This window comes from Colobus angolensis, unplaced genomic scaffold (assembly GCF_000951035.1).
Source record: "Colobus angolensis palliatus isolate OR3802 unplaced genomic scaffold, Cang.pa_1.0 Scaffold56, whole genome shotgun sequence".
Taxonomy (NCBI): Eukaryota; Metazoa; Chordata; class Mammalia; order Primates; family Cercopithecidae; genus Colobus; species Colobus angolensis.
The window spans coordinates 3,418,874-3,436,394 of NW_012119154.1; the positions used below are offsets into that span (position 1 = coordinate 3,418,874).

Sequence of the window (17,521 nt, forward strand, 5' to 3'; positions counted from 1 at the left end):
GCATTCTCCTTGCTATTCTGTCTCTCTCATAAGCGCGTGCGCACTCACACACACGTTATCTCTCCCTCTTGCTTTCTCCCCTCTCACCTCTTTTCTGGCTTGCCAGACTTGCTTCTCCAGTTCCTCGGGTATCATTTTACCTCTAAAGGACAAAGATTTGAGACTTTCAGTTATGTTTTGTAGTTAACAGACAATGATACTGCTTTATAAACCATATGAATTTTTCCCTCCACCCACCAGGCTTCCGGATCCTGTCCCCATTACCTTCCATCTGTTTCCACAAAGCAAACATTCTCAGTGCCAATCCCAAGAAAAGAGGCTGCCTTCTTCATGGAGTAATGACACTGAATTAAAAGGGACAGTGGGGAACGGAGAGACATGAATACATGGCACAAAAAAAGCATTGCTTATTTTCAGAGGCAGACGAAAATCAGTATGGCTGAGCATAGTCTTTGGGACATCATTGCATAAAACAGTAATTTAATTGAGTGCCTTAGCATAGTGGCTGAGAACATTCACTTTGGGGTCAGAGAAACCAAGATTTAATGTCAAGTATTCCAGTTACAGCTATGGAATCTTGAACAAATAATATACACTCTCCACGCCTCAATTTCCTAATCTTTAAAGGGATCATGCCAATAATGCCTACTCCATCTGCTTGTGCTAAAGTGGGTTAATAATATATGTAAAGGGCTTAGCACAGAGCCTGGCACATGGAACAAACCAGGACACTGGAGGCTGTTGTTTTCCATCCCATTGAGAAAGGTCAAGTTTCTCCTGATGCTACTCCTAAGACTTAGTATCAATGGAAATTTAGAATCTAGTCCACTGTTGACTTGAAACCCTCTAAGGAGAGGGCGTGACTCTATCTCAAAGATTGCAATCACAGGCTACAGAGGAATTTAATTATTTCTTAGAGCAAACAATGAGTTACAGGTGCTGATCAGACACTTGACCCATCTGGTTTAATACTGAACACAAGACTGAAATTAAACACACAAGAATGTGGCTAAAATCATAAGAACGAAAGTAATAATTAGACAAACCTACTCAGCTATGGCATGAGTGAGGCTAATAGGTGAATATGGAATTAAGTCTGGTCTATTTCATGTTGATAAATAGTGTGTGCTTTACATTATTTGGTCTTCTCTATACTACACGAAGCCCATAAAATAATTAGCATGCAAACAATGAATATGTCGCTTTTCATACATTAGTGTTGACAGGTGGTCAATTAATTCTTTTTCATCCCAGAGAAATGAGGGTGCTAAAGGACATAATTGTACCAAAGAAAATCTTAGTAATTTGTAGGTATGAATACATTAAAAGAGTAGTCATGCCTTCACACTTCACTTGATATATTCCCTCAAATGTGGTAATTTTTTTCCTCCTTTTGTCAAGAGAGTTTAATTGGGAGCTCTTTTTTTAACTCTGTAAAAATAAATGCAGAAGTAACATCAGGAACAATGAACCCGTTCTAAATAATTAATTTCCAAATATCAAATAGGACATGTCCAAAATGCCTATAGGATGCTTTTATTTCAAGTTGTTACAAGACCATATGCATATTGACGAGTAATAATGTACATGAAAGTGTAATTCTCTACTTGCTCCACCAGCCCATGCTGGTTGGTGGTAACCTGCCTGCCACAGCTAAGGTGACATAGCTCAGGTGAGTTATTTCTCACCAGAGAGTTGGGCTCTGGCAACCAAACAGCTATTGATTTCATAATGATAAATGCTAGCCTACCCCACTGACATCTACCTATAAGGAAAATCACAATGGTCTCCCCCTGAGAAATGGCAAAACATCTCCAACCAATGAATCTGCTGGATAAAAAACTTGTAATCAGAATAAGAATAGTGGAGCTCTCTTTAAGTACCTCAGGGCAAAATACAACCCAATGTCAATCTGAGATAGATAGATCAAAAAAACTCTGCAAAACTGAAGTTTAAACATCTGAAAGTTTAGAGAAGGAAGAGTCCTGGAAGGGGGAACAAAAGAAGGTGATGCTTCAGACATGCTGAGTAGTTTCAAGGAAAGGAAAAACGTAGAAGGCTGGAATTCAAAAGTAACAACTGCATTTAGAAACAAACAGTGGCTGTTTCTATCACTGGCAAAAGATAAGTCAGTTGTTCTAAGACCAAACCTCCCCATAGGTTTTATAAATCTACAGAAGACGAAAAAACTCTCAGTTGGTGTTCCTTTCTATAAAGATAAAATGGCAAGTGCCTACATGAAAGACAGCATTGAGCTGGAGTTTTACTTTCTGGCTCCCACAAGGATTTTTTTTCTATGACCTTGAGCTGCTCAATGAACTGCTGCTTTCTCCTCAGTATACACTGTGCCCTGGACACCTGGACTCCAGTGCTGACTAATTTGATTCTCAAGTTAGCTGGTAGAGAGAACGGGGTATATAAATGTTACATTTTAGAGAATGAAGAAAGAGTTTCCAGGGGATGTCTCTAAGAACAAAGAGCTGGTTTAATTCCCAAAGAGGCCAGAACCAGAAGCCAGATAGACTGAACCCAGCCTCATGCTCTGCAAGATGTCCTATGAAGCACCTCCTTGCCCGTGGAGAAGACCTGCAATCACATCCCATCACAACTCAACCTCAGCTCTCACTCAGCGATCAGGAGGAAGTCAAGGAGGCACCTTAGGGTGCAAAATTTAGAGGCATGACCCTGAGACACACCCCAGATACCTACCTCACTTGCCTCTCCCAGCCCAAGCCCTGCTAGAGAGGGGCTAGGCCATTGATTACTGGCCTGGGAGGTAAGAGTTTCTTTTTCACCCTCGCTTTTTAGTGGCAAATCATGATCACTACTTTATGCTAATTCCAGAAGTGATCTGAAATATACAGGAACTTTACAAACCTGGGATTTCTATACACCCATGGAATTTATATCAAAGTACAAACCAAGTCATAGATTTATTACTTTTATTTCTCCAAAAGTTCCCTTCTCTTAGATTCCCATTTAGCACTAAAGAGGCAACCTTGGCAGTGCATCCTGGGTCGGCGTAGCTATGGCGTCTCGTGTCCTTTCAGCCTATGTCCGCTGATGCAGACCGTGGCCCGGCCTCTCAGCACCGGTCTGTGCTCCGCGGGGACCCAGACGAGGCTTGGGCTTTTGCAGCCGGCCTTAAAGCTCGCGCAGGTTCCTGGTAGAGTTACACAGTTGTGCCGCCAGTATAGCGACATGCCCCCTTTGACGTTAGAGGGCATCCGGGACCGTGTTCTTTACGTATTGAAACTCTATGACAAGATTGACCCAGAGAAGCTTTCAGTAGATTCTCATTTCATGAAAGACCTGGGTTTAGACAGTTTGGACCAAGTGGAGATTATCATGGCCATGGAAGATGAATTTGGGTTTGAAATTCCTGATACAGATGCTGAAAAGTTAATGTGTCCACAAGAAATTGTAGATTACATTGCAGATAAGAAGGATGTATATGAATAAAGTATCAGTCCCTTTGGCTTTGGGGAGAGAGGACTCAGATGATAGTGGCGAATGTCTGGCAGTGAGGACACATTTTCGCATCATTGCTGACTCTGACAGAGTGATTCTGATGGACTTGTATTTAAATTGTATAAGTGTTTTACTCTTTGAAAATAAATCTATAAAACCAAAAAAAAAAAAAAAAAGCAACCTTGGATATACTGACAGTGCAGAGGTTTTTGTCGTGATCTTGCAGGTCTCTATCAATAGTAGAATTACAATAAAAGCCTAACGCATGCAAAAACACCTTCAGTGGTGGGTACATACATTCTGCACTTGACGGTGCAAGATAGAGATGGAGTAATTTGGGGTAGCACAAAAACTGTAAAAGACCACCTAATAGAACAGTGCTGGGCCATGGACCAAACTCCTAAAAGGAAATAAGGGAGATATAGCAAAAAGACTAACGCAGATTTTAAGACTGTTTAGTAAAAACAACCTTCTTTAATTGTTTAATGAAATAGATTGGTTTGTTGTAATAAGTAGTAAAGGTAGTCAATCAAATATGAATTAAAATAGTGCAAATGCTATAACTTGACTCTTCGAGACAGCAGGGAAAGGAATGAGCTGCAAAGTAGTGTTTCAACCAATGGAGTGAAAATATAAATTCAAGGCTACAGTGTGCTCGAAGTGATGTAATTTTTCTGTGGAATTCACACCTAGTTCTTGGTTTTTCTGGCTCCAACTTCTGCTGGCATGTTAGCCAAGGCGGCATATATTTTGCCTCTATTTGGAAAATTTTTAAAAACCACTTAGTTCTGGTTTCACAACTACATAAGGTTTCACTTTCTTTTCACTCCCAATTCACAAGCCCCACCTGTCACTGATCTTTCCCAGGCATCATCTTTATTCTAGGCTTCCATATAATCTCTTTCCCCTTTCCATGGTAATTATTCCAGAAGAACTCCAGCAAGCTTTAAACCAAATGAAGAATGAAAAAGGCAAAAGCAAAAAACCTGAGCTGATAACCAGGGCGCTATTTAATCAGCTTTCCCACGCTTGGAAATAGCAGTTTGAATGTAGAAGAAACTCTGCATTTATGATCCACTGAGGTCCCTCACATTGAAATATCCAGGGCTGAAGCATGGAGAAGGAAACTCTGTTCCATAATAATCCCAAATAATCAAGTACTTTTTTCCAGCTGTCCACATTACCAAACATTCTTCTGTTGGTACAGAATGTCTCATGAACAAGAGCCTCGAATGGCTGAGTTAAGAATCTCAGGCTAGATGATTCCTCCCAGTTGCCTCCTATCACTCAACTCCCACTTCGCACTTAGTGCTGAAAGAACCAGAGCGAAAGTCAGACAGGGCAAGAGGAAAACATGAGAGTGGTCATATTTTCTCCTACTGAGGAGAAATGAGTGCACAATTGGTCCTTTTGCAATAAGAAACTAACTTTTGTATTTAGAAGAAAATGATAGATACAGGACAGCCCAGCTGGAAATAACAAACTCAGTTTTTTATTTTGCCCACTTGATGTTAGTGACAGGATACCTGGTGTTATCTCAGAAGGTAAGAAGCTAAACTCATTCTGCCAAGAACCTGGGTGATGAAGCAGTGGTAGAATAGACAGATGCATCCACTGGAGTCACACAAGAACAGGAAAGGGAAAAAGTCTCTTCCATATAAAGGATGCACTTTAGCTGTGCCATCTACTTCTGCCCACCTTGTTGTAGCTGGATCATTCTCCTAGTAACAATTATATTGAATATTTAAAAAAAAAAAATCTATTATGTCCCAGATGCTACTTTACATGCAATTACTCATTTAACATTTGCCAAAACTCGCTAATCAGCAACTACTGCATGGTTGCTGGATTGTTCTAATGGTTCCAGTGGCGCTCTGTTCCATGTATGCAAATCCTCTGCCTGGTGACTTTACGGCAAGTCTCCCCGTGAGGTGGGGTCTGTCTTCCCACATCTTGGATCTGGGCTCCCAGATGGGACTCTGCCAAGAAAATGAGGCAGAAGTAACAATGGCCAGTTCTGAGGCCAAGACTCAAGAGGCCTGATGTGTTGCCATGCCCTTTATACCTGCACCATTGCCATGAGGACATACTTAGACTGACCTGGAGAATGACAGACATATGGAGCAGAGAGGCATCACTGGAATCATCCAGGCTGAGCCACTCATAGATGGGCCATCAGCCAGCCAACCCCTAGACGTGGAAGGGGGCCCAGCCAAGAGCAGCAAATCTGCCCAGCTATCTTGAGACTTACAAGTGATAGTATACAGTTATGGAATGATAACTGTATATTTGGGGTGATTTGTTGGTTATAAGAGCTAAGCGATAAACTTATTTTTACAAATTTAGGAAGCTGAGGCACAGAGAAATTAACTCGCTCAAGGTTACTCATAGTAAGTGGCAGAGGCAGGGACTGAATCCAGGCAGCCTAACTCGAAGCCAATGCACTTATCCACCATCTGACCTCCTACTTGAGTAGAAAGTAAAATATAAGAGATTGAGAACTGTGGCAAAATCTCTCTCTCTCTCTCTCTCTGTCTCTGTTTTCGTTGTTACTGTATATCTTCCTTTTCCCTGGAAAAGTAAGATACACATCCCTTATATTACCCAATCAAAGCAATCATTTTACAAGGAAATGTGAGTAGAAGACATAGCTGAGATCCATAGTGTTCATCTAAATACTGACAAATACGACACTCAAAAGAGATTCACAGAGATAGCACTTTCAAATTAAATATTCTTAAAATGTTTTTACAGACTATACACTTTAAATAAAGGTAATTACACAAAACTGGACCAAGCGTTACAACATCAAACTCCTTAGAATTTACTTTGGAATGAAATACTATGTTACACTGTAGCATATCAGTCACATGGATATAGGACAAAATCGCATCAGGAGTCCTCAAACAAGCCCTCCTAAATATACATTCTCAGAAAATCTACATTCAACACAAAAAATAATTTTTACCTCTGCAGATGTGAAAAGGATTAATCTTGGCGAACCAGACAGCCCCTTTTCCTTAATATCAGGACAATATTTGTATCTAGCTAAATTCATTGCATACATATTGGACACTGAGCCACCTGCAAAAACAAAATTAAAATGGCATATTTGTAGCACGAAGTTGTAGCTCGCAAAATGCTGAATACACTGGAAAGCATGGATGGCCATGGCTGCCCTAGTCTAATGAAAAATCACTGTGAAAAGCACATGAGCAGCGACCTCCCTGTTCCCATTACTCTGAAGATTTTATTGCATACCCTAATCTCTAATTCTAGAACTTTCATTCTTAGAAAAAAAGATAAATTTTGGTGTATTCTCATGACAGGGTTTTTTTCAAACCAAAAGTCTCAATCTGTCAGCTCTGGACTTAGGGTCAGTACCTGGGTCTCCATAGTTAATATTATTTCTGTCACCTAATCAACAAAATTGAAATAATATTTGTTGGTCTCTGGCTCCAAAAACAGACTACAGGATAAACAAATGTAATTCAGAAATCTTCTCAAGTTAAATTTGATTTTAAAATTTAGAGGACTTATAGCCTTTCCAAACTTCCAGCAGTAGATCGATTTGTTTGTGTTAGATAGGAATCCTAAATTGTAGGCATCTCATTCATGAAGTATGTATGTCACTTATTTAGCATTAATACAAAATGTGATCACTCTGGAGAAAGGCATAAGCTAGATTCTTAGCAAGGAGAATTATTAATATCCAACTTTTGGTCATGTATAAATCTGCAAGGAGTTGTTCCTCATATAGGTAAATTTTTATGTGTTTGTATTGGAAGATTGATATCAATAACTAATTGTACTCACCTGGGTTAAATATTCCATCCCCTTCTTTCCAGCCAATAAATTCAATCATTTTCTTCAGAACCGCTTCTTCCACTAACAGAAACACTGGGGACACCTCATACGTATAACTAGATGGATATAAAAAACACTTCACTTCTATGACTAGAGTCAGAACATTCCTTTGGTGTCCCAAGAAATGCACACAGAGTTGTATTAAACCAAGTGGCTGCTGAAGTGTAGGCAGTCTTTGGAAATTTATCCATTGAAAATAGAGAATTACTCCCTTAGTGACAGCACTAATCACGGTTAAACGCCAATAGCTTGTGGCCTTAGGGATCTGCAAGCTGCTGCAGCAGTCTCACTTTCTAGAAAAACTTCAATTCCATGAGGAGAGATAAAGGCAATGCATTTGCATCCTATGTATTAGCCATGGGCAGTGGCCATTTCACTCTTTGGATGCTTGGAATACTGCCTTGGATGCTGTTGATGGTCAAAGAAAATGCATTGTCATAGTAACCAGGTTTTATCAGATGACTACCGTGAGTACGCTAACAGTCCCCTTGAGATATTCTAAGTGGCGACTACTCCACCTGAACCAGGGTTTCCTCTACACTCTCTGTCTGTATAAATGAGGAGTGTTCTGTTGAGACATCTCTTAGGTGATAATTTTACTGCAAAGCACTACCCAAATCCCTTGTCAGTGAAGGATTTGTTGCTCCGGGGCTGGAACGCTGTTGTCTCAGAGCATTGCTGTTTTAGCCCCTTTAGAGATTGCCTCAGCTGCAGGGAGCTACCTCCTCCAGGGTCACACCCCTTCTTGTGATGGTCTATACCTGATGACTGCTGGCGATGTAAAGGCCTGGCTGGCTGGGCCCAACTGCAGACCACTCTTGAAGGGCCGCTGTAGTTCCGGAGATCTCCGAGCATCAGCCAACATTGCGTTGGAGGCTGCATGGCGACTTGCCTCCTATCCCTGCCCTTTCTTGCATCCTCCTCCTCCTCCCCAGGTCACTCATGTTGATCCCAAGGGTACTCCTTCATAAACATCCCACTCACTAAACACCATCTAGAGCAGCATTCCTGGGAACCCACATTGCAACAGTCACCATGCCTCGCTTGGTAATGTTTGAGTATTTTCTCTCTCCAGACAACTTGAGGGTGACTACATATCTATGATCTCCTTCTCAATTAAGGGATTACATTAAATTGTATCTGAATAAATGTGTACTCTAAATGTGTAAGCAGACGCATTTAGATTTATAGTCATAGAATTTAATGCAATTATTTTAACATCTGGAAAGGCAAACTTTGGGATTGAGGCATAAAAGTTGGTCATCTATGTATCACCTACTATTTATCACCTACGTATGTGTGAAGAACTCTACAGATATTATGCCATCTTACAAATACAGATTCGGCCGGGTGAGGTGGCTCACACCTGTAATTCCAGCACTTTGGGAGTCCGAGGCGGGTGGATCATGAGGTCAGGAGTTCAAGACCAACCTGGTCAAGATGGTGAAACCCCCATCTCTACTAAAACTACAAAAATTAGCCACACATGGTGGTGGGGGCCTGTAATCCCAGCTACTCAGGAGACTGAGGCAGATAATCATTTGAACCTGGGAGGCAGAGGTTGCAGTAAGCCGAGATTGTGCCACTGCACTCCAGTCTGGGCAACAGAGCAAGACTCTGTCTCAAAAAAAAAAAAAACAAAAAACTTAAGATAGATTCTGTTTTTCAACCATGTTATGAAACCAGTGTACATACACCAAAAGTATGAAAAAAAGCATATATATTTATGTGAACCTACAAATATGTATAAAATAGTTATTCACTTGTTCATAATAAAAGTATTAAGCCTGTCTTTGAAAACTGGCTCAATTATAAACCTAGGAATCAGCCTGGAGGTGGAGGGGAAGATAAGATAGAACACACCCATGGGCTGGCATATTTTGAGTGGATGGTTTAGCTTAACAGCAATTTAACACTTCTTTAATCTGAAATATTTAGAGATTTTTGAACTTAGATGAAGAATTAGAAAACCTGGCATATACAATAAAAGATTGAGAAAGGTATGTAATTTTACTGTCTCTTCTGACTTACCCTCACTGTAACTGGTTGTAACCTGGTATCTGCTCTCATCACTCCAACAAAACATCCCTAAAATTGCCAGTGGCGTCCATGTAGCTAATCCAGTGGATGGTGTTTAGGCTCTTAGTTGAATATTCAACAACATGTGACACTAGGCACACTCTCCTCATGGCTGCCACAGCTAACCTTTTGGTTTTCTCTTTCTATTCTCGCCATTGTAAGCTGACCCTGTTCTTCCTAACCATTAAATGTTAGATGTCCTCAACACCCAGTCTTGAGCCCTCTTCTCTCCCCACTCTATACTCTGTCCCCTGGGCAGTGGTTCTCTATCTTGGCTTCCCATTGAAATCATTTGTTGAACTTTGTAAAGATATCAATGCATGCGGCACAGCCACAGAAATTCAGATTTAATTGGCCTGGGTTGGCACCCAGGTATCAATACATTTTTATAAAATTCTCAAGTAATTCTCATGAATAGTCAGGGTATTGAATCACTGACATAGGAAATCTCATCCACGTCCACCATTTCAATTACCATCATTTCACTGATAATTCTTAAATTTATACCTTTCATATAGACATCAGAATTCCAGGCCCATATATTTCTCAGCTTAGTTCCCATGTATTCTTGGGTATTTTAAAGTCACTGCAAACTCAAATGCCCACAACTGAAAATGGATTGCTTGCTCTTGCCTCATTCACCATATACTTGAAAACCAGTTCCCTCTCCCAGTGCTTCTTATTTCTATGAATGATAAGACCACGTACTCAGCTATGAAAGCCAGAAATCCAGCTATGAAAGCCAGGCATTGTCCCAGAAACCTTCTCCATCTTACCATTATTTCCAAGATGTGTATCCCGTCCTTTCTGTTTTATTTTCTGAACTCATTCTTTCCCGCTCTATTGCTGCCTCTTATTTTCAAGTCCAAGCTACTTTCCTCTCACTTGACTAAAGTAATGCCCTCCTAATGGGTCCTCTCCAACCTATTTATACTTTTGGAGGTTTTTTCAATAAGCAAATGGCACCTAGTGATTTAGAAACCCTCAATGGCTTTTTGTTACATTTAGAATGACTCATAAACATGGTCACCTCTGCCCTGTATGTCTGGCTCCTATCTTTCTCTCTCTTTCTCTAGTCTTATTCTCCACTACAGTCCTTGTAACTCTCTCAGCTATACCCACACTGACCTTCCAGTTCATAGAGAATGGCATGCTATGTCCTGCCACAGAGCCTTTATACACGTCATTCTGTCTATTTAGAACTCATCCCTCACCGTATTACCCAATAACACTTACTCTTCAGTGCCGACTGTAACCTCTGCAGAGCACACTTTCCTGAGCTTCCAACTAGGAAGAATTGCCCCATTCGTATTAATACTTAAAACACTTTGTACTTTTCCTTCAGATGAGAGTCTGGATTTTACATGAATTTTTGTGGACCACTTCGATTAGCATTTTTATACCAGATACTATGCTCCATGAGGGCAGAGTCAAGGTTTATTTGTTCAATATGTCTCTCCATCACTTAGCACAGAAAATGGCTTTTCATGCAGGAACAAATAAAAAATTGCCCAATCAATTTTCTCATCTGTTAAGTGGAGATAATAATAACTGCCTTTTCCATCTCACGGTACCACTATTTAAATCAAACAGCTATTTGAATCTGATAAGTATCGTAAAACTATTCTATTATTTGCGATGGCACTATGCAAAAGAAACCATTAAATAGAAAATTTTGAAATAAAATTTCATCTAAAAAGTCTCTAATCCACATTTGGTGTGAAATTTCTATAGCATGGCACTTACACACTTGGATTCAATGCTTCGGTCATAAATCGGGCCACCAAGGAGTAGTAATCAAGTCCAGCATACAATTGGTTGAAAAATCTTGGGTGGTCTGCAAATTTAAAACGGAGTATTCATCTACGCAGCAATGAAAACAAAAACTGATACAGCATTAACATAAATGAATCTTTCAGAAAATGAAAGCAAACACGCAGAAGAATTATATATAACATAATTCCATTTATATGGCATTCAAAATCAACAAAGCTAAGGAGATGGTTAGAATTCTAGGTACTTTGTGGAAAGAATTATGGATTGGGAGGGGACTTCAGAGAGCCTCTGGAGTGCTAGAATTGGTCTATATCTAGATCCAGGTGATGGCTCCATATGCACAGCTATGTACAAATTCATCATGCCAAGCAATTATGATTTGTGCATTTTACTGAATATAAATGATACCCCATTCTAAAAAAATTCCAAAACAGGATCATGTACAAGGAAGAACATGTTGAAGACTCATCTCAGAGCCCTTTCTCCTGATCAATGTTTCTAAGTAAAATCTGAGTAGTCTTTGAAGAGCTTTGATTTACTTGCTCCTCTTTTTTACAACCCAGACCTAAACCAGAACCCTTTAAATAATTATTTGAACACTGTTTGTCCAAGGATCACAGGGTACTGCCTTTTTTCTGAAAATATCAATATCAACTTCTCACTTCATATACATTTCACTTACAACAGAGTTCACCCCAGGCTATGGCACTGAGCAGCCTTTTCATTTTTCAGATTGTACCCATGCGACTGGCAGTATGTAGATGGAGTAAGATGTGACTCACTATGCGGCTTATGTACACTTCTGATCCAATTTGCTTCTAATGCAATTGCCTTTAAGAGACAAACAATGTCTTGTTCCAGTTTTAATTTTTTCCCCTCCTATAAAAGTTCTCATAAAGGTTCTTGGCTTTACACCATGTGAATAATAACACCATACACCCGGCTAACTGGCTTGACATTCTCAATCACAGGAAGCTCAGCATGACAACAAAGAGGCAGGAGGTCTATTTCTACATTTGAGTATTTGGGAATCATTTAATTTGGTGACCTCTCATTACAACTTACAGCATCTGGCTTTAATTTATTTTAGTTTTTTTTTTCTCTTTAAACTAGGGGTTCAATAAAAAAGTCTCAAAAGAAAACGTCTTTTCAGCTTAAACATGGAAAACTTCCTCTGATCTGGCAAAAAAAAAAAGAAAACAAACAGGCACTGCTATAAGTAATTTTAATAAGTTTTTTTTTAGTTCTGTGTTAATTTATGATTGATTTCCATGGTAACATGGAAAATATCCAGTAAACTGAAAAATCTACTGCATTAAATGTCATTCTACACTTTTGACATGCACTGTAATAATAAGATACATATTTCTGCTTTTGAAATGATAACTGGGTTTTTGATACATACACTAGACTTTCCCAAGGGAATATACTCCAATTATTTTTAGCCAGAATTTTATTACGTTCTTTCCACTAAATTTAGTCCAGTGTTAGAAGTTACAAAGTAGTAATGCCTGTATGGTCTTAAGCACTGGATTACCTTTACATTACACAGAGAAATGTTTTGAAAGATTATTCTCCCATTTTTGAAACTTGTTCACTGGATGAACAGGATATTAACAGGTAAGTTGGAATGGTGCCTCAGTGTAAGACTGACATCCTATCACTGCATGTAGAAAGTCCACAGTTATGACATCACTGTGAAATAATCTCATCAAAAACTTGGAATGTATTCATTTCTTATATCCATCTAAGGACTTTTATTTTTTATTTTTATTTTTTGATACTGCCAGATTTGATCAAAGAGTTTGGCAGTTACCAACTGCCAAGAGTTAATCAGTGTCTTCCAAATCTATTTCTGTTTATATTAAAGATGCCTTTTGAACACTTTTTTTTTTTTGGGCCATCAAGACTTAAAATCCCTTAACGAACATATATAATCAAAATACTATTTGCCACTTTGGTCTAACATAAGAAATAAGTAACAATGATAATATATGATCTCAATTACAAATAATATGTGGGGGATGGCAAGGAGAAGAGGATATTTACATACAAACACTAACACCAACAGTTTTCCTATCAACTTATCTTTGGCCTTGGCAATGAATCTGGATTAAGGATTAAAGGGACCATTACAAATACATCAGAACCACTAATTTTTTAATCCAGATTTCTTATTACATAAATATCACTATACTCAGCTTTGAGAGGTAAATACTTCACAAACATAAGAACTTGTCAGAGGTACAGATCAAGGAAGTAAATTACAGTTCTTACTAGTTTTGACACTGTAGCGTATGACATCCCGACAGAGTTCCAATAGTCTATGGGGTGGCTCGCCTGAGTCTCTCATCTCCAAATCAAGAAGCTGTTTCAGTTGTTCAGGAGGCCTCCATTCACACACCTGGAGATTCAACCACAACCCAAATTGAGTATCCACCATAGCCAGGTATTGAGAGGATGTTAGAAACATGGACTCTACCATTACAAAACGTCTGGGCACTGGGAGATTTAAACATGCAACTATAGTTCAGACGAAAAGAACTATGACAGTAATGTAGATGTTGATGGTACTGATTAGGGGTGCCATCTTAGATTTGCAAAGTTAAGGCTGATTTCTTAGAGACACTGATATCTAACTTGTTACATAGAATAAGAGTAGAGTGAACCAAGTATGAAGTTCAGGGAGGTTCTAGATGGAAGTGACAGAAGTAACAAAGATCAAAAGTAAAATAAAAGATAAAAAATTCAGATCCTATGGCACATCTGAAAAATCAAGTACATTTGATATGGTTAGAACATGGATTTTTGAGAAACGGAGTGGAAATAAATAAAACGAATGCTGAGGTAGTTTTCTCTCTGCGTGTACCCTTCCCTATAGTCTGCTATCAACCTTGCAGCCAGAATGATCCTCCTAAACTTAAGCCATGGCCGTTCCTCTACTCAAATACATCTGATGTCTCCCTATTTCTTTCAAAGTAAAACCTGAGGTCCTTACAAAGACATACAAGGATCCTTTATGATCTGCTTCTCCTGGTTTCATTTTTCCTCTTGTCTCATCTGGGAGTACTTTCCTTCTGGCCGACTCTGCTCCTGCCACCCTGGCCTCCTTGCTGTTCTTAACTACATGAGGGATGTTCCCATACTGGGGTCTCTGCACTGTCTGTGCCCTCTGCCTAGAACGTTTTTCAAAATATCCTCATAACTGAATCCCTCACTTACTTCAAAGCTTAGATCAGAAGTCACTTTCTCAACAACAGCAATCCTGACTCCCTTACCCAAAATTAAAATCTAACCATTACCTCTATCAATCCCCTTTAACCTTTCCTACTCTTCCTTTTCACAAAGCACTTATCATCCTCTAATATACAGTTATTTACTGTATCCTACATAATCTCCATACAAGTAGATCTGTTTTTTTGCTCACTGATCCCAAGTGACTACCACAGAGTCTGCACATAATACTGCTCAATAAAGATGTGTTGAATAAATGAATGAATAAACAGATAAACAAGGCTCAGATCATAATGGACTTTACGTGATGTATTTACAGAATTTGGACTTGGCTCTAAGGAAGCCGTTTAAATGTGTAGGACAGGGGAATGAAAGAACCATATTTGTGTTTGGGGCAATAGCTTTAGTTGTTATGTGGAGATTCCAAATAAAATTTGAAATAAGAGTTTGCTGCAATAAACTAGGCAAGAGAAGGTGATGATCTGGATGAGGGTCAATGCTGTATGAAGTATGTAGTTTTTAGAGAGATTTAAAATGCAGAATCACTAGCACTTAGAAATCAGTTAGATTTTGAGGGTGAGATGCATGAGCCAAGGATCATTCCGACGTTTCCAGCTTGGACACAAGATTGGATGGCAGCAATGGGGATAGCCGGAGAAGGATCTAGTTGGGGTGGTGTGGGGATGATGAGGTGTAAGCATGTTTAGGACAAGGCGCCTTTAGAATATCCTAAAAGTTGTATAGCAGTTGATCTGAGGCTCTTGCAAAAGATCGAGGACAGAGTTCCAGGGATACACTATGATAATATAACAGTAGATGATGTGGCGCAGAGAGAACCTACAGCAGAGAAGAGAGGAGCAGAATCTTTCTGGGCATCACCAACACTTACGAATGGACACAGGAAGAGGAGCTTGCCTGTACTATGGAGGACATGCCAGAGAGGTAGGGAGACTCCTAAGAGTTTAGTGCTACCATAACCAAGAAGAAAGAATGTTTAGGAAGGAGATGTTCACCACTGTCAAACACTGCTAAGAAGCCGAATTAGATAAAGACTGAAGTGCTCATGGAATTTATCAACAAGGAGGTGTTCTTGGCAAGAGCAGCTTGACTTAGAGAGGTGGGGGCGGAGACCAGATTGCTTTGAAGTGAGGATGTAGGAGGTGAAGAAATAGAAGGGAGAGGGAGGGAGTATAGATAATCTCTAAAAATTTTGGCTGTGGAGGGGAGGAGAGAGATAGGGAAGTAGCCAGGGAGTGAAAAGACTGGAAGGTTGGGGGAAGCAGAAGGAAATACCAAGTTGTGCAAGTAGTATGAAATTGAACTCTGATGCTATAACCATGACAGGCCAGAGGTAAATTGGAAATGCCTGAGACAATCAAAAGTAATGACTACTGGTGCATTCAACAACATGGATGAATCTCAAATGCATTTCGTTGAGGGTGAACAGCAAGACTCAAAGGCTGCTACAATACAATTCCATCAATATGACATTCTAGAAAAGGCAAGTATCATAGGGAAAGAAAATCAGTGGTTTCAGGGGCTAGAGGAAAGGAGAGAATTGATTAAAGAAGGGCACAGAATAGTTACATAACTATTCTAATAAAGATATAGAACAGTTCCATCATATCGTAGTAATAGTTATGACTTCTGAAACTCATAGAACCACACCCCAAAGGGGTAAATTTTACTGAATGTAAATTACAATTCAGTTTTAAAAACTGATGAAGAATTTTCTACTAATGAAACTAGCAGTGATCATTGCATCAAGCTTGAGTATATGTCTGCAGGCTACTTTTTAATGGTGTTCTGTTGGATCTCAAACAAGGTAGGTTAAGTTAGTGGTATCAAAACTTCACCTCCTTCCCTGAACTCGAGCATAGCTTTCAATCCAACTTCCCGTGGTAGCCTGCACATCTATTACATTGTGGTTGACTTGTGGTCCCTTCATTGACAACTTAGGATCTTAAGATCTTCCATTTCTCATCTTATTAGTCCCCTGTGTGAGCCCATTTTTCTGGGCAAAAAAATGGTCCCCTTGCTGTGTTAAATACATCTTGTCCTTTTGCAATGCTCTTTCCCTTATTGACCTTCCTGCTTTCTTCCTCCAGAAATGAGTACCCTAAACCCAACCCTTTTCTTCCCCTGCCACTTGCCCTTCACATTCCACATCTGAGCTCAAAGTACTCACTCCTGAGTGAAATCCCAAAAATCTGCTCCAGTCTCAAAGCATTTCTCACATCCTCACTGGAACTCCCACTGCCTTTTCTAATGAAAACATATCCTTCCGATTAGATTATAAATTCTGTTCAGAGCTGGGCCTTTCTATTGTTTTTCTTTGTATTCTCTAGGGCTGAATATAACGCCTTATTCATAGCTAATACTCAGTTAATATTTAATGACTGAATAAAGGCCAATAAAAAAAACCCTGCCAGAGGAGCAGTGTACTCCAAAGTAAAGCAGGTCCAAAGTATTTCACAAGTACAGAGAAGACCAGAAATTATGTAATTATACATATGCTCTCTAGGCAAATACCACACACCATCAGGATTTTGCCTTGAGCATAACTTCCAAATTCATGCATCAATCTATTTTCCTATTAGTTTTCCCAAAGGCATGTGATCAAAAATTCAGAATAAATATCACCTCACATTTAAAATCTTTTAAAAATGATGTTTATTTCTAACTAATATAACTAGAATAAAAATCTCTTCCTTACAACATTTGGTGATAATCTACCTCCAACATGAAAACCAATGTGATAAAGGATAATTCGGTAATTTTAAGAGGCATAGGGAGTAGTTAGTGCAGATCGTAAAGTGAGACTGCCTGGATTTTAGTCCCAGCTCTGATACTTGCATATAATCTTGGGCAAGGTATTTCTTTTTTTGCCTGACTTTCTTTCGCGGCTCTAAAATGGGGGTAGTAAATAGTATCTGCCTTTTAGTGCTTTTGAAAAGATTAAATACATAAGGAGTAGTCCTTAGAACATAGTAAGTACTCTTAAGAGTAGATGCCATTAACAGCGGTTCTAGTATCAATCTGAATTGAATTTGAGCCTGAATTTGAAATCTACAATCAATAATTGGTACCAGAA

At 39.3% G+C, this 17,521-nt stretch overlaps 1 protein-coding gene and 1 pseudogene across 2 annotated transcripts in view; one reads left to right on the top strand and one right to left on the bottom strand.

The window, feature by feature from the left end:
- GADL1 (glutamate decarboxylase-like 1) overlaps positions 1-17,521 on the bottom strand; it is a 178,921-nt gene that overhangs the window by 127,543 nt on the left and 33,857 nt on the right. The window contains exons 6-11 of the mRNA XM_011961622.1: positions 13,471-13,597; positions 11,164-11,254; positions 7,288-7,394; positions 6,440-6,555; positions 265-344; positions 88-142 (exon numbers count right to left, since the gene is read on the bottom strand). Of these exons, the coding sequence (XP_011817012.1) occupies positions 88-142; positions 265-344; positions 6,440-6,555; positions 7,288-7,394; positions 11,164-11,254; positions 13,471-13,597 (576 nt within the window). The remainder of the gene's footprint in view (positions 1-87; positions 143-264; positions 345-6,439; positions 6,556-7,287; positions 7,395-11,163; positions 11,255-13,470; positions 13,598-17,521) is intronic.
- LOC105525775 lies at positions 3,050-3,647 on the top strand (annotated as a pseudogene). The gene has a single exon (XR_001003973.1). The product of XR_001003973.1 is annotated as an acyl carrier protein, mitochondrial pseudogene (transcript).